At 44.7% G+C, this 22,212-nt stretch overlaps 1 protein-coding gene across 1 annotated transcript in view; it reads right to left on the reverse strand.

Annotated features, from left to right (window-relative positions):
• Positions 1-22,212, reverse strand: part of LOC115092958 (E3 ubiquitin-protein ligase HERC2-like) — a 2,733,734-nt gene that overhangs the window by 1,008,277 nt on the left and 1,703,245 nt on the right. Inside the window, 1 exon segment of the mRNA XM_029604466.1 lies at positions 3,881-4,067. Coding sequence (XP_029460326.1) covers positions 3,881-4,067 — 187 coding nt within the window.

Genomic DNA, 22,212 nt, shown 5'->3' on the forward strand with positions numbered 1-22,212 from the left:
TGCATCTCCTTTCATTCACAATGATTTCTTTTAGCAGCATACAGCCGGCACAACCATGTGCATGCAAGAACATAGATGGCTTTCCTTTCAGCCAGCTGCAATGACCCCAGAGGTTTGTGGATGTGGGATGCTACAGTGATAAGGGACCTTTAGATACGTCTGTGCAGCGCCAGATGCTTTTGTTTCTCACGCACCCATTCATGGGGCATCAGGATGTTGTAGGGCTGGTATGTGTTCCCTGCTGTGTATTGAGGCTGTGCTGCCTAGGTCCTCACTGATACCACTTGCAGACTGAAGGGTCGTTAGTATTGCTGCAAGACGCACATGACAATAATATTGAGGGTTCGCAAATAAGGGAAATGTGACATTTGTAGGGTTCATTAGTCCTTATGGCCGTAAATGAAGCACCTATATGCATGTCACAGTCCTGGCATTAGGGATTGACAGAGGTAAGGGCCATTACAGGTACAATTGGTGTAAGGTGTTAGCAAATCTGGTGAAGCCTGTAAGTGTGTTGTGTCTCATGAGGACAAGTTATACAGTACTTTCATCCTTGGTGGCACGTCAGTATGTAGTTAGTGCTTCCTCCAATGCCACTGAATCAGTAACACACATTGAGCACCTCAGCAGTGCCTCGAGCCAGCCCTTACGCACCCTGTTGTGGGCTATACTCTCAGATGTAGAGCACCACCCCCAAACAGTTGTTGGGTGGACAGATTTAGCAAGTCATGCAAGTAGCAGACTAAACAATAGGTCTGCACATTCAAATATGTCTTAACCCATCATTGTGCGAACTGCCCTGCTGGGGGCAGGGTTCTGTCCCATGCCTTCCTTAAAAGTGTGTCTGTATAAGGTGTTGGCGAAGCTGGCTGCCACTGACTGTGTTCTCATGCAGTCGTGCACGCACACATGGGGGATCAGGTCTGAGATCAGGAGCTATAGCCATAGGTATTCCATGCTGAAGAGCCACGTTATGGAAAACACAGCAAAGTAGGATTATCCTAGCAACCTTGGGGGAAGCATACAGTAAAGCTCCCTCAGTCTTGTCCAAACATTGGAAGCGGCTCTTCAGAAGGCCAATGGTACGTTTGATGACTGAGCGTGTGGCCCTTAAGGCCTCATTATAGGCCATCTGTTGCACCGTGGCAGGCCGGAGGATTGGGGTCATAAGCCAGGGCCTGCATCCATACCCTGAGTCTCCTGTAGCAATGAAATAGGCAAGCCATTACTAGTTATGATTTTTGTGTCACATGGGTGTATGTGCTCAATATATGCAGTCGAACCGGAAGGGACGAGGCAGCCCATTCTTGTATCCTAACACCCTATTTGTGGGGCTCCATGCTTGCTTTGTCCCACAGAAGGTGTGCTGCTATTAGGACGTATAGCATGTGAAGGTCCCCTAAAGAGTGACATTTATGTCACCAGTGTGTATGTGGTAGGTCCGGAGCCTCACGGTCCTTACATATTATATCCCTGTGTTCGGATCGTATGCATCATGCACTCCAGTCATTGTGTACGGACACATCGGCTCTACCTCAGCTGTTATGTTGGTACGCATTCCCAATAACAGAAAAGTTGTAATCTGCCTGCCCCTTAATGTGCACAACTGACTAGAAGTGATCATGAGAAGTATCATGAACGTCAGGACCTCAGGAACACCTGTGGAAGTGAGCTGCCCTTACATCACAGTTGTAGAATCACCTTTGACAATGGCAATATCCATGGCTATACCTAATATGTGTAGGCTGTCCATTACTGCAGCGAAGTGAGGAAGCCATGCCACATACAGGCCATACTGGGGCTGCTGTCTACCTCGTGCTTGGCAGACCATGGCAACTGGTTGGGTGCATGAGCCATTCCACCACTTAAGGTTACATTATGAGCCTCTGAGGCCTGTTGTGATGGGGACATATCACTCCAGCCGGACAGGAGTATACACCACATTTGTGTGCCATTACAGAGATAAAAATTGCAAATCTGGTTGATGTATGGAAACGTGTTTCTTACCTACAAGCAAACCATCACCGTACAGGCCAGCTTCGAATTTGCGACACAGAGATGATTGCCTGAGTATGAAGGAATCGTGTGCTGATCCCGGAAAGCTGGACATCACTGAGAGGATCCGCATTCCAGCATCACACACCACTTGCACATTGAGGGAGTGGAACTGCTTTCTGTTGCGGTAGGCTGCCTCCATGTGACGGGGTGGAATGATGGCCACATGAGTGCAGTCAATTGCTCCAATGACTTTCGGAAAGTGGGCAATGGTAGAAACCACGATTGAGATCCATCAGGTCCTGCCTGTTGCATGGAAAAGCTATGTATCGAGGCATGTGGGCCATAACTGCTTCAAGACACCATGAAAAAGTGCTCTGTGACATCCCACCCACAACAGCTACTGTGGATTGGAAGGAGCCACTTGTTATGAAGTGCAGTGCGGCCAGGAGTTTGGTGAGGCCGGGGACAGCACGGCTCTTGTGGCTTCGAGGCTCAAGGGCACTTCTTATGTCTTCATATATTTCCAGGATGGCATGAGAGCTAAGGTGATACCTGGTGATCACAACATCCTCTGGCTTACCCAGCAATGAGGTTCGTGGATGATAGATCTGCTGCCTGTACCTGCGGTGACGGCGACCAAAGTCACGGAGTCTGCGTAGGGCCTGCTCAGCCATGGAGTGAGCCTGCCCCATACACAGGAAATGTGTATATGGTGTTGGCAACATAAGCCTACTAAGAACACGCCTTTTTATTGGGTAGCAATAGCTTTGTAGGTGTGTGGGGATTGGGTGTAACCATTTTCGCACACCGCAATATCGCGGGCCGCACTATACGCCGCGAAATATTCTATCTCAATTGAAAGAGGTGTAGTTATTGGCCGCGTTAGGAGCCGCGCTAACAGCGCTGACGTTTCATGATTAGCGGTAAGTCCTCCCTACTTTATATATGTCCCGCCCCAACTCCGCCCCCTGAATACTAATTTTAAAATTTGCATTCGCAAACCGCGAGAACAGCTGTTACCGCAGTTTGCGAACTTATCACGCGCAATACGGCTGTATCGCATGTGATAAGTCCTTGGAAAATAACCCCCTAAGTCTGGTTGGGCCAAAGAACTGTCCTAAAGTTAGTCAGCTATAGTTATATACCACTATTGAATATGCCTTCAAAGATAGAGGATTCGTTTATTTGGCTAACTTTGCTATCCGGACTGTGTCTGAATATGGATCTCAAAATATTTTTCTGTTCTCACACAGTATGTCAATTTGCATTATAATCTCAGGCTTAGATTTTTAAAAAGTACGCCCGCTCGTACTTTTGTTCGCGCACCAGGCGCAAACAAGAGTATGCCGGATTTTAATAGATACGCACGTAGCCACGCGTATCATTTAAAATCCGGGGTCGGCGCACGCAAGGCTGTGCAAAATCAGCAGTCTGCGTGCTCCAAGCCGTGCAGCCTGCCTCCGTTCCCTCCAAGGCCGCTCCGAAATTGGAGCTGCCTTGGAGGGAACTTTCCTTTCACCCTCCCTCACCTTCCCCTCCCTTCCCCTACCTAACCCACCCCCTCCAGCCCTTTCTAAACCCCTCCCCCTAACTTTGTTGGAAAAGTTACACCTGCCTGAGCAGGCGTAACTCGCGCGTGCCGTCTGCGCGATTCCCCAGCCCGGGAGCAGTTTCAGAGGCCTCGGCTATGCCCCCGAAACGCCCCTGGGCCGGAACCATGCTCGTGTCCCCCCCCCCCCCCCCCCCGGATGACGCGCCGCTGCGACACACCCTGCCAGGAAAGCCCAGGGACTTACGCGCTCGGCGCACGCAGGGGAAACTTGGGCGCGTACCCCTTTGAAAATCTGCCCCTCAGTGTTTCTGGAAGAAAAAAAATGTTTACCTCCACTTTCCTATCTTGCCAAAGGTTGGGGCTCAGTGTTTCTTCTATGTCCAGACCTTGAGACAACTCTTCCCCAGTGAAGGAGGTCACTGCAACATAAACATCTGCTGAGGGAGCCGGTGATGATGAAACACATTCCACTGGTGCTATCATACTGGCAGGCATCAGTCCTCCAACTACTGTATCCCTAAATCAAGAGAACAAGAATTGTTTGGCAATGAAAATTTAAATTAAGATATTTGTAAAGCACTCCTCCAGTTCACAACAACCTACCCAAAGTGGTATGCAACCAACAAAACAAATGAATAAGTAGTACATACAAGAAAAACAATGCAAACATAATAACTAAGGGAGTAATTTTCAAAATAATTTATCTGCATAAACCCCAGCAAGTAAATTACCTTTTGGAAATCAACTCAGTGGCTATGCAGATAAAAATGCACATGGTATGATTTTGCACATACTATTCCCTGCATTTGGGGTAGGTGCTATTTTCAATAATATATGTGGAAAAGTACATGCACAGGCACAACCCAGGAATTTTCACAACAGATTTATGTGCATATATCTACTATGGAAATTCTGGCTGAAGATTTTAGCCTTACATAGGCTGTTGAAAATTACCCTCCTATCTCTTTGATGAAGAGATTTCTGCTGAAGCATAATTTTGTTGGGGTGATTGGTCTCATTACTATTTTCGTTTTTGCTTTTTAGAATTTAAGCTACCTTTTTCATGTTTTTGTGGGGGTTTAGAATAATAGGTTTTGACATTTGTGGAAGATGATTAAAAGTGATTTACTTTTCTGATAACCCTTATCCACTATTTGATTGAAGATATATTGTACTACCTTATCCAGTATAACTTCTGCTCCATACAATCCAGTGGGAGCACTAGGAGGAGAGGATCACCTTGCTGGTGGCTGAAAAGAATCAGTAAGTACTGCCTGGAGAAATGTTTAAATTTATTTATTTATTTATTTAACAGTTTTATATACCGAAGTTCTAGTAACAAAGTTACTAATCAATTCGGTTTACATTACAACAATAAAATTGACAGTATATAGAATAAATAAATCTTAAAAGTATTGAGGAGAAGTAAACTATTGGGGTATATTATTTAGTATGTTTGTGTGTTTTGTTTTAAATAGGTAGAAGAAAGTCAGGCAACAAACAGAAGTTTGTGTGTTTCTATTTTCCTACCCTCAAGCCCCTCTCCTACCCACACCCCTAAGCTCATCCTTTAATGTATAGGAAAGTATCACTTTCACACTAAAAAAAAAAAAAATCAGCCTTTTAACATAAACTCAGAAATTTTACATATCCTTATCAAGAGTTTGATCATTTCCTTGTAGCTCACTACCAGATATATAGTGAATACACTAATACATTTAAAGGACCCTAATTGAATGCATTCCTACTCCCATAGCAACCTAAAACTTAACTAGAAACTGAACAAATTAAAGATGAAGGCAGCAGTCAAGCAGCTTCCAGTCTTTGCATCGAGTGTCACATGTATGATTTTTTTTACCCGCCGGTGAGAAGTTGTATGTGTGCATCCGATGCAAAGAGCTCCTGCCTCTCAGAGAATAAATCCGATTTCTGGAGGCTAGAGTGGCAGACCAGGAGGAGCTGAGGCAGGGATATAGTAGCCAAATCCCAATTCCAGTCTAGCAGACTTGTGCTGCCAGACTGGAAATAATCCTGTAGCAAAGACCTGCCCTTCATAGAAACATAGAAATGACGGCAGAAAAAGACCAATCAGCCCATCCAGTCTGCCCAGCAAGTGCCCACCTTTATTTTCCCATACGTATCTGTTCCACCAACCACCAATTTCAGGGCAATTGTTGGTAACTGTTTGATTCAAGTTTCCTGCCATCCCCTGCCATTGATGCAGACAGTAATGTTGGAGTTGCATCAAAGGTGAGCATAAGGCTTAATGGTTAAGGGTAGTAACCGCCGAATCAAGCAAGTTGCCCCGACACTTGTTTACCCAGACCGCGCAGATCATTGCTTTGTTGGACATTGTCTGAATGTAAATCCTGTTTTCCACATTTCCCCCTGCCGTAGAAGCTGAGAGCAAATCTATTGCATTCAAAGTGATGTATCAGGCTTAATTGGTTTAGTGTAGTAACCGTCGCAATAAGCAAGCTACCTCCATGCTTATTTGTTTATCCAGATTGAGAAATTCAGTCCTTGTTGGTTGTTGTCTGAATGCAAATCCTCTTTTCTACATTTCTCCTTGCCCTTGCCGAGGAAGCAGAGAGCAATGCTGGAGTTGCATTAACCTTGCAAAGGCTTAATGAGTAAGGGTAGTAATCACCATGTATTAGCCTCCACTCCAGTAATCCACCCCCATGGCTCTTCACTTCATTCCCATCCTCTTGCCTTTATGGATCCACAGTGTTTATCTCTTGCCCCTTTGAAATCCTTCACAGTTTTAGTCTTCACCACTTTCTCCGGAAGGGCATTCCAGGCATCCACCACCCACTCTGTGAAGAAATACTTGCTGACATTGGTTCTGAGTCTTCCTCCCTGGAGCTTCAAGTCATGGCTCCAAGTTCTACTGATTTTCTTTCCAATGGAAAAGGTTTGTTGTTCACTATGGATCATTACATCCTTTCAAGTATCTGAAAGTCTGTATCATATCACCCCTGCTCCTCCTTCCCTCTAGGGTACACATATTTAGGTTCTTCAATCTCTCCTCATAAATCATTTTATGAAGACCATCCACCTTTTTGGTCGCCTTTCTCTGGACCGCATCCATCCTGTCCCTGTCCTTTTGGAGATACGATCCCCAGAACTGAACACAGTACTCCAGGTGAGGCCTCCCCAAGGCCCTGTAGAAGGGGATCATCACTTCCTTTCTCTTACTAGATATTCCTCTCTCTATGCAGCCCAGCATTCTTCTGGCTTTAGCTATGGCCTTATCACATTGTTTCGCTGACTTTAGATCATTAGACACTATCACCCCAAAGTCTCTCTCCTACTCTGTGCACATCAGCACTTCACCCCCCATCAAATACAGTTCTTTCGGATTTCCAACCCCCATATGTATGACTCTGCACTTCTTGGCACTGAATCTCAGCGGCCATATCTTCGACCATTCTTCCAGCGTCCTTAAATCCCGCCTTATTCTATCCACTCCTTCCGGCGTGTCCACTCTGCTGCAGATCTTCGTATCATCCGCAAAAAGACAAACCTTACCTTCTATCCCATCCACAATGTCACTCACAAAGATATTGAACAGCACCAGTCTCAACACTGATCCTTGCGGCATTCCGCTTAACACCGCTCTCTCTTCAGAGTAAGTTCAATTTACCATCACACATTGTCTTCTGTCCATCAACCAGTTTGCAATCCAGGCCACCACCTCGGCACTCACTCCTAAGCGTCTCCTTTTATTCACAAGCCTCCTGTGCTGGACCGTATCAAAAGCTTTGCTGAAATCCAAGTAGATGACATCTAGCGCTCTTCCTCAATCTAATTCCTTAGTAACCCAATCAAAAAAGTCAATCAGATTTGTCTGACAGGACCTTCCCCTGGTAAATCAATGCTAACTCTGGTCCAGCAATTCTTCTGACTGTAGATAGTTCACTATTCTTTCTTTCAGCAGCGACTCAATTACTTTTCCTACCACCGAGGTGATAAAAACCGGCCTGTAGTTTCCAGCCTCCTCTCTGCTCCCACTCTTGTGAAGTGGGACCACTGCTCTTCTCCAATCACTCAGCACCAGTCCCATTTCTAGGGATCTATTGAACAGGTCATGCAGCGGACCCGCCAGCACATCTCTGAGCTCCCTCGGGTATCCTGGGATGAACCTCATCAGGCCCCATGGCTTTGTCCACTTTCAGTTTTTCTAGCTCTTCCCATACATTCTCTTCTGTAAACGGAGTTACATCTACTCCACTCCCCTCCAGATTCTTGTTACCTAGCGACGGTCGTTCTCCAGGGTCCTCTTTAGTGAACACCGAACTGAAGTATTTGTTTAATATTTCTGCCATTTTGCCTCTCTCCACATATTGGTGCTTTTCACCTTTCAATTTCACTATACCACTTTGAACTTTTCTCCTTTCTCTGATGTATCTGAAAAATGTTTTGTCACCTCGCTTTACCTTTTTGGCAATCCTTTCTTTCGCTTGACTTTTTGCCGTCTTGATTACTTTCTTCGTCTCCCTCAGTTCCACCAGGTATTCTTCCTTGTGCTCCTCCCTTTGGGATCCTTTATATTTTTTGAATGCTGTTCTTTTAGCTTTTATTTTGTCAGCCATCTCCTTTGAGTACCAGATAGGTTTCATTTTTCTCTTGCTTTTCTTTACTTTTCTAACATATAGATTAATTGCCTTGGTTTTTGCTCCTTTTAGTTTTGCCCACTGTTGTTCCACATCTCTCATGTTCTCCCAGCCTTCTAGTTCTTCCTCCAGGTAGTTCCCCATTTCATCAAAGTCTGTGTTTTTGAACTGCAAAACTCGGGTCTTCGTGCTTCTTCTCCGTATCCTGTTTGTGATATTAAACCATACCATTTGATGATCACTGGTGCTGAGGTGGACATTAGAGACATTATCTCCATTAGTGAGCATTAAATCTAGTATAGCTCCCTCCCTTGTGGGTTCCATTACCAATTGTTTGAACAGAGACCCTTGTAGGGCATCCACTATCTCTCTACTACTGTTAGATTCTGCAGAAGGGATTCTCCAGTCTACATCCGGCAGATAAAAATCTCCAACAATCACCACTTCTCCCTTCTTTCCCATCTTTTGGATGTCTTCAACCAGATCTCTGTCAAGCTCTTCCATTTGATTTGGAGGCCTGTAAACCACTCCAATAAAAATGGATGCCGCATCATCTTTTTTTAGGTCGGCCCATAGTGCTTCTTCTTTGCAGCTCAGATGCTTGGATATTGTTTCTAAAAATCCCGTGCTCCCTTCTTGTGGTATAATCATTAACTTGCCTCCTTCCTTCCTCCTTTTGTCCATTTTATTTATATTTGAAAATAATTTTTATAGAATATTTTTTTAAAGATTTTTTCTTAAAAAACAATTGTGATCTCCACCTTACACCTTGTTTTTTTTAAGAAAAAATCTTTAAAAAAATATTCTATAAAAATTATTTTCAAATACAAATAAAATGGACAAAAGGAGGAAGGAGGCAAGTTAATGATTATACCACAAGAAGGGAGAAAGGCCGTGGAGGCATGCACCGGCAATATGAAACTTACCTCTTTGCTCTTAATTTATTTTATTGAATTGGGTAAAGATCAAAAAGATAGTTCATTTGAACTTTTTTGGTAGGTGAGAGCACGGGATTTTTAGGAATATATTTATATTTTCATTTCTCATCTAAAGCGGAGAGGGTTATCAATAATCAGTGGATATTGTTTCTGACATAAAGAGTCACCCCTCCTCCTTTCCTGTTTTCTCTGTCCTTTCTTAACAAGTTATAGCCCGGTATTGCTGTATCCCAATCATGAGATTCCTTGAACCATGTCTCCGTGACAGCAACAATGTCCAAGTCCGCCTCTACGATTAGGGCTTGCAGATCTGGGATTTTATTGCCCAAACTACGAGCATTTATGCTCATAGCGTTTCAGCTTTTCTCGTTCATGTTACTGCTTTTCTTGGACTCGTTTTGTGACTTATTTAGTTGAGTTTTGTTATCCACTTCACCCTTTTCCATTGCATTAGTATTTGGGGGGTGACATTCTAATTACTTTCTGCCACCCCTGGCATCTAGTTTAAATGCCTTATGACATAGGATTTGAATTTATCTCTTAGGATCCTTTTTCCTGCTACAGACAGATGTAAGCCATCTTTGACAAAGAGCTTTTTACTGTTCCATACACGGCCCTAGCCCCCAATAAATCCAAAACTTTGTTGCTTACACCAGAATTTGAGCCATGCATTGAAGTTATTAATATGGCTTAGCCTCTTTTTCCTTGTCACCATGTGGCTAATCTGTTTCACTAGAAACTGGAAATCTCTTTTTACCTCTTGGATGCTGTTTCTAGAAAGGTCATTGGTCATTGGTTTCCAGATACATGATAATATCGTTTAGAGTCTTTGCTTTCTTCTTTTATCACTTTGACTATTTGAATAGCATTTCTGCTGTCTGATGATCCTGGGAGGTTTATAACTGTAGTGTTTCCCTCTAAAATAATTCCCAAATTAGTGCCTCTGATGACAGAGTAACCCAGCACAATGAGCTTTTTCCTTTTTATTTATTGTATTTTGAAATTTCTGTATGCATTGGGTTTCTTCTTTCTTTTCAGATACCATTTCAATCTCTTCCACAAGAGCTTTCATCACTATGTAGTAGAGAGAAGGTGTTTTGAACTTGTGTCACTTGAGAGAACGTGTGTTTCTGCATCACTGGTCTTACTCTACCAGAGCCCACAGTAATCCCATTGGTTTTTGGGTTCCTTAATGCTCTATGTAATTGGAGGGCAAGGGGTGGGGGGGGGGGGGGGTAGACAGTGTGCTGCACTATTGTGTAGAATGAGTGTCTGTTGGTCACAGGACTTATTCTATCTGAGCCCACAGTAAACTTCTTTTTCCTTGAGTTTTGTTTTTTCTATGGTAATGGGGAATTAATTACTGAATACTGTGAAGTGGGTGAAACTTTCTTTCTTTATGGCCTTCAGGTGGTGCATTGTCCTCTTGCACTGAGAATGTCTCTCCTAGGGCTACTGCCTAGGAATGAAGGATTAGGTTGGCCATCATAGTTGGTTATTCAATTATTACGAATTGAATCCACCATCCACCCAGCTGTCTACGAATGTAGACAGCTGGGTGCATGGTGGGTTTGAGGACCACCTGGAAACATGCCCACACGGTGTGATAGGATTTTAGACAGTGCTGGAGAAAAGCCGGCTGTCGTGGTACATGTGGGCACCGAGACAGGGAAAATGTGGGAGGGAGGTTCTGGAAGCCAAATTTAGCTCTTAGGTAGAAAGTTGAAATCTAGAACCTCCAGTATAGTATTCTCTGAAATGCTCCTTGTTTCCAGAGAAGGTCCCGAGAGCAGGCAGAGGTTCTGGTGCATGGTTGAGACAATAGTGCAAGGAAATGGGATTCAGTTTTGTAAGGAACTGGGGAGCATATTGGAGAAGGGGGGAGTCGTTTCTGAAGGGATGGGGCTCCACCTTAACCAGGGTGGAAACACACTGCTTGCGCTATCCATTTAAAAAGGAGATAGAGCAGCTTTTAACTAGAACAAGGGAAAGCTGGCAGTTGCTCAGCAGTGTGTGGTTCGAAGGGAGGTATTTTCAAAGGATACTAATGAAGCATTAGAGTTAGGGCATCCAAACAGAGAGGTTCCAATAACAAGTCCAAGTCCCTATAATTAAAAACTTACTTGAGCTAAAATATTTCAATGTATCCCTGTCAACCGAAAAGCAGAATGCCAATACAAACAAAAAAAACACGCATTGAAATGTTCGTATGCTAATGCCAGAAGTCTAAGAAGTAGGATGGGAGAATTAGAGTGTATAGCAGTGACTGATGACATAGACTTAAATGGCATCCCAGAGACATGGTGGAAACAGGATATCCAATGGGATAGTGCTATACCAGGGTACTAATTATATCACAATGACAGAGAGGAGCATTTTGGTGGCAGGGTGGTACTTCATGTCTGGGATAGCATAGAGTCCAACAGGATAAAGGTCCTGCATGAGAATAAATGCACAATTGAATCTTTATGACTAGAAATCCCTAGTGTGTTGGGGAAGAGTATAGAGACTGGAGTGTACCACCGTCCACCTGGCCAAAATGGTGAGATGTACAGTGAATTTCTAAGAGAAATTAGGAAAGCTAATCAAATTGCTATTGCAGCAATAATGGGAGATTTCAATTTCCCCAATATTGACTGGGTAAGAAAACATCAAGGCATCCTAGAGAGATAAAGTTCTTGGATGGAATAAATGACAATTTTCTGGAGAATTTGATAAGGAACCAACGAGGGAGGGAACAATTTTACATCTAATTCTCAGTGGAGCGCAGGATTTGGTGAGATAAGTAATATTGGTGGGGCCGCTTCGCAATAGAGATCATAATATGATCAAATTTGAATTCATGATTGGAAGGGGGATAGTAAGTAAACCTACAGCTCTAGCACTAAATTTTGAAAAGAAAAACTTTTATAAAATGAGAAAAATAGAAAAAAAATGAAAGGTGCAGCTACAAAAGTAAAAATTGTGCAACAGGTGTAAACATTTCTAAAAAAAAGCAACATCTTAGAAGCACAGTCCAGATGTATTCTATGTATTAAGAATGGTGGAAGGAAGGGAAAACGATTACTGGCATGGTTAAAAGGTGAGGTGAAAAAGGCTATTTTAGCCAAAAGATCTTCATTCAAAAAACTGGAAGAAGGATCCATCAGAAGAAAATATGATAAAGCATAAGAACTGGCAAGTTAAATGTAAGACATTGATGACAGGCCAAAAAAAAGAATTTGAAAAGAAGTTGGCTACAGAGGCAAAAACTCAAAATAAAAACTTAAAAAAAAAATATAAAACAGAATGCCTGCGAGGGAGTCAGCTGGACTGTTGGATGATCAAGGAATTAAAGGGGCACTTAAGAGAAGATAAGGCCATTGCGGAAAGAGTAAACAATTTCTTTGCTTCAGTGTTTACTGAAGAGGATGTTGGAGAGAAGGTTTTCATGGGTGATGATTTAGATGAACTGAACCAAATCACGGTGAACATGGAAGTTGTGGTAGGCCTGATTGAGAAACTGAAGAGTAGTAAATCAACTGCACCAATGGTATATACCCCAGCGTTCTGAAAGAACTAAAAAAATGAAATTTCAGCCCTATTTTAATTAATTTGTAACCTATCATTAAAATCATCCAATGTACCTGAAGACTGGAAGATGAACAATGTAACCCCTATATTTAAAAATGATCTGGAAAGTGGTACGAGTGAGGTGATCAAATCTACGGATGACACAAATTATTGTTACATGACACAGGTTTTTCGTGTGCCCTTGGGCCTCGGCCCGACCCCAGACAAATCCGGGACTGAACCGAGGGTTGGTGGCATGTCCCAGCATGGCGGAAACATGGTCTTACCCTCCGCCGGGCCTGCAAGCTCCCAAGCCAACAAGATGATGTTGGAAGGTGAACAGTCCTCCGACCATTCCTAGCCCTTTTGGACCTGCCGCTTAGAATCGGCATGGAGCAGCAGGCCGGCCTGAGGATGAAGGCAGATGGAGGCCTTGACACGAAGACATGAGACTATGACTGAGGCGAAGACATCACAGACGAAGGGCTAATGCGATGGCATCACAAACGAAGGGCTGATGCGATGGCATCACAGATGAAGGGCTGATGCGAAGACATGACACACAAAGCTAATGCGATGGCATCGCAGATGAGACTTGACAAAGTCCAGATGGGACGAGAAGCTGGGGAGGTCAGACATTGGCACTGTCTCTCAGGGCGCCCTACACAGCCCACCTTCAAGGGCGGACCCAATGGGCTGGTCGTGGACCACCCTGTCCCACTGCAAGCCCTAAACAGCCCGAGGAGGCTGGTGACGGACCACGTGGAGAGCGGGACGAGCGGAGGAAGGAATCCAGCCGAGGCGGGACTTCCACGACGGAGTCGGTGTCATCCGGAGAACAAAAAGGGCTGGCAGGACAGGACGGCTCAGGAGCACAGAACACCAGTCCACTGCAGAAGCTCAAGAGCACAGGAGAAGGACATCAAGGAATCTGGAACATCAGGAAGCAGGACATCAGATGACGAGACATTGGGACACCTGGACAGGGACCTCAGGCGACGAAGACATGACACAAGGAGCAGACAAGACGAGATGAGGAGCTCCCACGAGGAACACAAAGGACCTGATGGAGCGCTGGCAGGCAGGAGCCTCCAGGACTGAAGTAACTCCGATGCAAGGCGAAGATGAAATGCAGGAACAGCCCTTTTATAGGGCTGGCACAGGAAATAGTCCATAGGTGGGTCCCGGGGCATATCCAGCCGTGGGCCCTTTAAATCCTGAAGAGAGGCGCGGCCGCGCGCCTAGAGAGGAAACAGGAACTGTGCAGGACCTTGGACAGCAGCCATGCACCGACATAAATGAGGCAAGGCAGAGCTGGGCTGAGCAGCAGGCCCTGATGTCAGCAGCAGCTCCTGCCGCTGCAGGAGGATTCAGGGGCGGCTCTGGCCACCAGGCGGGACCGAGGACTGCGGCCTCCAGCCCGGAGAAGAGTGGAACGTCGGTGGCGGCTCCGTGCTGCGTTGAAGGCGGAGAAGACTGCAGCTCCGGCCGCGGTGAAGAGAGCACAACGGGCGGCCTCCGGGCCACACAGAAAGCCCGATGTCGGCGGCGTCCGGCCACGTCGGGGAGCAGGCAGCAGCATGGCGGTAAGGGACTGCTCGCGGGGAAGCCCGTGGGCAGAGTTCATAACAATTATGCAGAGTACTTAAATCTCAAGCAGATTGTGATGAATTGCAGGAGGATGTTGCGAGACTGGAAGATTGGGCTTCCAAATGGCAGATTAAATTTAATGTGGACAAGTGCAAAGTAATACATAAATATTGACTCATGCTGACTTTGTTCCATTAAACCATGTCTTTCTATATGTTCTGTGATTTGGATATTTAGAACACTTTCCACTTTTTTTCCTGGCAATGAAGTCGGGTTAACTTGGTCTGTAGTTTTTTGGATCGCCCCTGGAGCCCTTTTTAAATATTGGGGTTACATTAGCCACCTTCCAGTCTTCAGGTACAATGGATGATTTTAATGATAGGTTACAACTTTTTACTAATAGATCTGAAATTTCATTTTTTAGTTCCTTCAGAACCCTGGGGTGTATACCATCCAGGTGATTTACTACTCTTCAGTTTGTCAATCAGGCCTACCACATCTTCTAGGTTCAACGTGATTTGGTTCAATCCTTCTGAATCATTACCCATGAAAAACTTCTCCGTATCGAGTATCTCTCCTACATCATCTTCAGTAAACACCGAAGCAAAGAAATCATTTAATCTTTCCACGATGGCTTTATCTTCTGTAAGTGCCCCTTTAACCCCTTGATCATCTAACGGTCCAACTAACTCCCTCGCAGGCTTTCTGCTTCGGATATATTTTAAAAAGATTTTACTGTGTGTTTTTGCCTCTACAGCCAAATTCTTTTCAAATTCTCTCTTAGCCTGTCGTATCAATGTCTTATATTTCACTTGCCAATGCTTATGCTTTATCCTATTTTCCTCTGTTGGATCCATCTTCCAATTTTTTAATTAATAATTTTTGGCTAAAATAGCCTCTTTCACCTCACCTTTTAACCATACCAGTAATCATTTTGCCTACCTTCCATCTTTCTTAATGTGTGGGATACATCTGGACTGTGCTTCTAGGATGGTATTTTTTAACAATGTTGTATTTTTAAAGAATGTTCACACCTCTTGCATACTTCCAACCTTTGTAGCTGCTCCTTTCAGTTTTTTTCTACCTATTTTTCTCATTTTATCAAAGTTTCCCTTTTGAAAGTTTAGCACTAGAGCCGTGGATTTGCTTACTGTTCCCCCTTCCAGTCATTAATTCAAATCTGATCATATTATGATCACTATTGCCAAGCGGCCCCACCACTGTTACCTCTCTCACCAAATCCTGTGCTCCACTGATAATTAGATTTAAAATTGCTTCCTCTCTCGTCAGTTCCTGAACCAATTGCTCCATAAAAGTGTCATTTATTCCATCCAGGAACTTTATCTGTCTAGCATGTCTCGATGATACATTTACCCTATCAATATTGGGGTAATTGAAATCTGCCATTACTACTGCACTACCAATTTGGTTTGCTTCCCCATTTCACTGCCTGTTTCACTATCTTGGTCAGGTGGACGGTAGTATACTATCACTATATTCTTCCCCAATACACAAGGGATTTCTTCAGATAAAGATTCAAATGTGCATTTAGTCATGCAGGATGTTTACCCTGTTGGACTCTATGCCATCCCGGACATAAAGTGCCACACCACCTCCTCGATGCTCCTCTCTGTCACTGCGATATAATCTGTACCCCGGTATAGTACTATCTCATTGGTTATCCTCCTTCCACCATGTCTCAGAGATGCCAATTAAGTCTATGTCATGTCTGATAAGTTCCTAGAGGAAAAATCCATAAACTGGTATTATGGTGATTAATAAGCAATAGTAGCTTGTGAATTATCTAATGTTTGGGTACTTGTCAGGTACTTGTGACTTGGATTGCCACTGTTGGAAATAGGATACTGGGCTTGATAGACCCTTGGTCTGACCCAGTATGGTATATCTTATGTTATGTCATGGTTTGTGCTCTTTTCAAACCTCTTTACTAGGAGATTATAATAAAAACATAAAACTTGTCATATTGGGTCAGACCAAAGGTACATTAAGTCCAGTATCCTGTTTCCAACAGTGGCCAATCCAAGCTGAATTACCTGGCAGGATCCAAAGGGGCAGTTAGATTCCAAGCTGCTTATCACAAGAATGAAATGTGGATTTCTGCAACTCAACCTTACTAATGGTTTATGAACTTTTCCTCCAGGAACTTGTCCAAACTGCTTTTAAATACAAAGAACATTCTCCACATCCACTGGCTTAATTATGCTTTTGAGTAGTTTAAAATGTATCACCTAGTACATTATGGGATAGATTTTAAAAATTTGCCCGACCGCGTACTTTTGTTCGCGTACCAGGCGCGAACAAAAGGACGCTGGATTTTATAAGATACGCGCGTAGCCGCGCGTATCTTATAAAATCCAGGGTCGGCGCGAGCAAGGGGGTGCACATTTGTGCAACCTGCGCGCGCCGAGCCCAGCGTGCGCTGCCTGTTCCCTCCGAGGCCGCTCCGATTTCGGTATGGAGGTAATCCCAAGGGATGCAGGGGGTTCATCAATTTATGCATTATGGGGCGGATTTTAAATGCCCTGCGCGCGTAAATCCGGCCGGATTTATGCACGCAGGGCCCTCCCGCGCCGGCGTGCCTATTTTGCATAAGCCGCCGGCGCACGCAGAGCCCCTGGACACGAGTAAGTCCCGGGGCTTTCTAAAAGGGGCGTGTCGGGGCGCATCTAAAATGACATGGCGTTTCGGGGGCGTGACGCGGCGGGCCCGGGGGCGTGTGCCGGCACTAGGGCGTGGTCGAGGTCTCCGGACCAGCCCCCGGGTCGGGTAATGGCGCGCCAGCAGCCCGCTGGCGCGCGCAGATTTACATCTGCTTTTAGCTGGCGTAAATCGTGGAACAAAGGTAAGGGGGAGGTTTAGATAGGGCCGGGGGGGGGGGGGGTTAGGTAGGGGAAGGGAGGGGAAGGTGGGGGGAGGGCGAAGGAAAGTTCCCTCCGAGGCCGCTCCGCTGGGCTCGGCGCGCGCAGGTTACACAAATGTGCACCCCCTTGCGCGCACCAACCCCGGATTTTATAAGGAAATGCGCGGCTACGCGCATATCTTATAAAATCCAGCGTACTTTTGTTGGCGCCTGCTGCGCCAACAAAAGTACGCGATCGCGCAAATTTAGAAAATCTACCCCAATGCATTTTGAACTTCAGGTGGCTCATTTCCCATCAGAATGCATCAAGGTGACCTTCGTACTTTCATTATTGGATGATCCTGCCCCGCCTGGGCTTCTCCCTTGTGGGAATGAGAAAACCCACATCTTGGGAATTTGGACAACTTTTTGCAATTTTTTTTTTATATTAGAGGAGTCTGGTCATGCCTCATCTTCAGCCATGGAATAACTATGAATCTACCAAGGTACTCGCATTGTGGGAGAGCATGCCATAGAATTTTGCACCCTGGCCTCCAAGCTTCACTGGGGAGAAGATAGTCAGATGACCATTTTCTGCAAGAGCTAGCTGGAATAATAAAAGACAAGCTAGCATGCTGAAATCTTCCACCCATACTAGAAGAATTAATTGCCTTGGCCATCCAGGTGGATTTAAGGTTCCAGGAATAAGCCCAGGAGAAGGATGCATTTCGCCCTCCCCCCACCGTAATGGAGAAGGTTTTCATGGGCAATGATTCAGATGGACTGAATCAAATCACGGTGAACCTAGAAGATGTGGTAGGCCTGATTGACAAACTGAAGAGTAGTAAATCACCTGGACCGGATGGTATACACCCCAGAGTTCTGAAGGAACTAAAAAATGAAATTTCAGACCTATTAGTAAAAATTTGTAACTTATCATTAAAATCATCCATTGTACCTGAAGACTGGAGGATAGCAAATGTAACCCCAATATTTAAAAAGGGCTCCAGGGGCGATCCGGGAAACTACAGACCGGTTAGCCTGACTTCAGTGCCAGGAAAAATAGTGGAAAGTGTTCTAAACATCAAAATCACAGAACATATAGAAAGACATGGTTTAATGGAGCAAAGTCAGCATGGCTTTACCCAGGGCAAGTCTTGCCTCACAAATCTGCTTCACTTTTTGAAGGAGTTAATAAACATGTGGATAAAGGTGAACCGGTAGATATAGTATACTTGGATTTTCAGAAGGCGTTTGACAAAGTTCCTCATGAGAGGCTTCTAGGAAAGTAAAAAGTAATGGGTAGGTGGCGATGTCCTTTCGTGGATTGCAAACTGGCTAAAAGACAGGAAACAGAGAGTAGGATTAAATGGGCAATTTTCTCAGTGGAAGGGAGTGGACAGTGGAGTGCCTCAGGGATCTGTATTGGGACCCTTACTGTTCAATATATTTATAAATGATCTGGAAAGAAATACGACGAGTGAGATAATCAAATTTGCAGATGACACAAAATTGTTCAGAGTAATTAAATCACAAGCAGATTGTGATAAATTGCAGGAAGACCTTGTGAGACTGGAAAATTGGGCATCCAAATGGCAGATGAAATTTAATGTGGATAAGTGCAAGGTGATGCATATAGGGAAAAATAACCCATGCTATAATTACACGATGTTGGGTTCCATTTTAGGTGCTACAACCCAAGAAAGAGATCTAGGTGTCATAGTGGATAACACATTGAAATCGTCGGTTCAGTGTGCTGCGGCAGTCAAAAAAGCAAACAGAATGTTGGGAATTATTAGAAAAGGAATGATGAATAAAACGGAAAATGTCATAATGCCTCTGTATCGCTCCATGGTGAGACCGCACCTTGAATACTGTGTACAATTCTGGTCGCCGCATCTCAAAAAAGATATAATTGCGATGGAGAAGGTACAGAGAAGGGCTACCAAAATGATAAGGGGAATGGAACAACTCCCCTATGAGGAAAGACTAAAGAGGTTAGGACTTTTCAGCTTGGAGAAGAGACGACTGAGGGGGGATATGATAGAGGTGTTTAAAATCATGAGAGGTCTAGAACGGGTAGATTTGAATCGGTTATTTACTCTTTCGGATAGTAGAAAGACTAGGGGACACTCCATGAAGTTAGCATGGGGCACATTTAAAACTAATCGGAGAAAGTTCTTTTTTACTCAACGCACAATTAAACTCTGGAATTTGTTGCCAGAGAATGTGGTTCGTGCAGTTAGTATAGCTGTGTTTAAAAAAGGATTGGATAGGTTCTTGGAGGAGAAGTCCATTACCTGCTATTAAGTTCACTTAGAGAATAGCCACTGCCATTAGCAATGGTTACATGGAATAGACTTAGTTTTTGGGTACTTGCCAGGTTCTTATGGCCTGGATTGGCCACTGTTGGAAACAGGATGCTGGGCTTGATGGACCCTTGGTCTGACCCAGTATGGCATTTTCTTATGTTCTTATGTTCTTATTTGGCTTCTGAGTTCCAGCATTCCCTGGACTCTGCGTCAAACCCCGTGAGGGAACTTGCCTCTAAAGAACCCATGGCTTGCGGATAGAGAGAAACAGGTGGAGACAGCATAACCTCTGTCTCTACTGTGCAGCTCAAGCGCAGTCTTACCTTTGGGGAGACCACCATTCAAACTGAGGAACTGCTAGACTCCGGAGGAGTAGGTGGCAACTTTATTGAGGAGTCATTGGTCCATCTGTATAACCTGCCCATGACCATGTTGGCCACACCCCTTATTATTTCTTCAGTCTACGGTGAGCCTCTGCCCAGCTGCATCACCATGGTCACATATCCTCTCACTATGCAGACTGAACTTCACCGGGAAAATAATGTTTTCTATGTGCTACCCTGAGCAGCCAACCCTGCATTCTCAGGTTGCCCTGGCTTAGGTTCCACCAATCTGCTATAAATCGGGGCACACTGAAAGTTACTAGTTGGTGCCCTTCCTGCCAGGTGCACTGTCTCTCTCGACTCCTATCACCAGTCATGGTGGCTCAGATGATCTTGCCTGACCTGCCAGGCTTGCTGCTTCAGTACACAACTGTTACTGATGTATGCAGCAAGCAACTGCCTAAGACCCTCCTGCCTCATAGCTCTGGTGACTGCCGATGTTATACATTCCTAGGTAAGATGTCCCTTTGGGGCAGGTGTTGCGGTCCCGGTCGCTAGACTAGCGACCGGGTCCTTACCTTTTCGCCGGCTCCCCCATGCCCGCCGCGTCCCGCTGCTTCCAGGGCCGACCTGACCGCGTGGCAGCAGCTCTCCCCACGTGGAGACGCCGCTGAGGCCCGTGCCTGACTCCTCCCCCCGCTGGGGAACGCGCGCGCGCGAAGAGACTGCCTTTGTAGGTCCAGCACCCGGAAGTGCTGAACCGCCCTGTTTTTGACGTCAGACGCCGGCTGGCTATTTAAACCGGTGTCTGCCTCCCTTGCTTTGCCTTTGCAATGAGGTCGCTCCTTTGAGTGCTTAGTTGCTTCCTGCTTGATCCAGCCGTGCCTTGCTTCCAGCTCTGGTTCCTGCTTGTTCCAGCCGTGCCTTGCTTCCAGCTCTGGTTCCTGCTTGTTCCAGCCGTGCCTTGCTTCCAGCTCTGGTTCCTGCTTGTTCCAGCCGTGCCTTGCTTCCAGCTCTGGTTCCTGCTTGTTCCAGCCGTGCCTTGCTTCCAGCTCTGGTTCCAGCTTGTTCCAGCCGTGCCTTGACTCCAGCTCCGGTTCCAGGTTCTCCTTGTCTTCAGCCAGCCACGACCTTCGGACTTCCTCACGATTCTCCTAAGTCCCAGCGACTCGAACCCCTACGGGCTTCTCCTGGGGGGGTCTCGGGTTTCCAGGGCGAAGTCTTCACCAATCCGCTCCAGCTAGGGTCCGCCTCCCGGCTCATTAACAACTATTGGACTTTGTCTCTAATCAGCCGGCCCAAGGGTCCACTATTGACTCTCTCCTTAACAGCAGGGCCATTCGTTGCTCATACCACTGATAGAAACAATTCAGATATTTCAATAAATCAAATCAGAAGTCCCACAAAATCCCTGACTCCACCACCCAGATTCTTCGAATTCCTTCATCTTGGAGGTAGAAGCACAGCTATTAGGGTAGGGGTTGACCTCACTCACCATGATGACCAAGAAATTATCATCATCCAAAAAAATAGTCTAAAAGCATAAGAGTGAAGAATTAAATCAAAAGATAAGACTCCTGCAAAGAAATGAATATATGAATAGAGTACTGTTTGCAACAAGGCATAAAACTAATTCAATTAAGGAACAAATAATGGTCAGAGATTCCTGCTTGTCTTTCTTGACATTTCTTGTTTTCCCTGTCCTTCCTACTGCCTCTCTGTTCTACCCTCGCCCAGTTACATTCCCCTTGTTGAAAAGTATTTTCCAATCTTTCAGTTATTATGTGAACCGGTATGATGTCCCCACTAATACCGGTATATAAAAGTTTCTAAATAAATAAATACATTTCATCTGCTTTTCACACAGTTGATCACAATATTCTTCTTTTTTGCCTTCAAGAATTTGGTGTGACAGGTAATGTTTTGAAATGGTTTTCTTCATATCTCACCAATCGTTTCCAATATATAAGATTTAAAAATGAAGTGTTTTCTGTCTCCAACATTAAAACAGGTGTATCACAAGGATCTTCACATTCCTCTGTTTATTCAACATTTATTTAGTTCCAATTTGAAAAATTCTCTCAAATCTGACTGTTATAAAGTTTATGCAGATGACATACAATTTGTGTTACACTTACGTTCTACCTGGCAAGAAACTGTAGAACACCTAAATATTTGTTTCTCTACTATCAAAACTTGGCTTAATCACAATAAACTCTCTCTCAACGTGTCTAAAAGAGTTTTTTTCTGTACACAGTCCATATTCCACCTTGTCTGAAAACACAATTTAATTTAATAATTTGTCTTTCATATTAAGAATCAAATTAAGTCTTGGGGGTAGATTTTTAAAAAAAGCGCAATCGCGTACTTTTGTTTGCGCAGCAGGCGCAAACAAAAGTACGCTGGATTTTATAAGATACGCGCGTAGCCACGCGTATCTTCTAAAATCCTGGATCGGCACGCGCAAG

This window comes from Rhinatrema bivittatum, chromosome 5 (genome assembly GCF_901001135.1).
Source record: "Rhinatrema bivittatum chromosome 5, aRhiBiv1.1, whole genome shotgun sequence".
NCBI lineage: Eukaryota > Metazoa > Chordata > Amphibia > Gymnophiona > Rhinatrematidae > Rhinatrema > Rhinatrema bivittatum.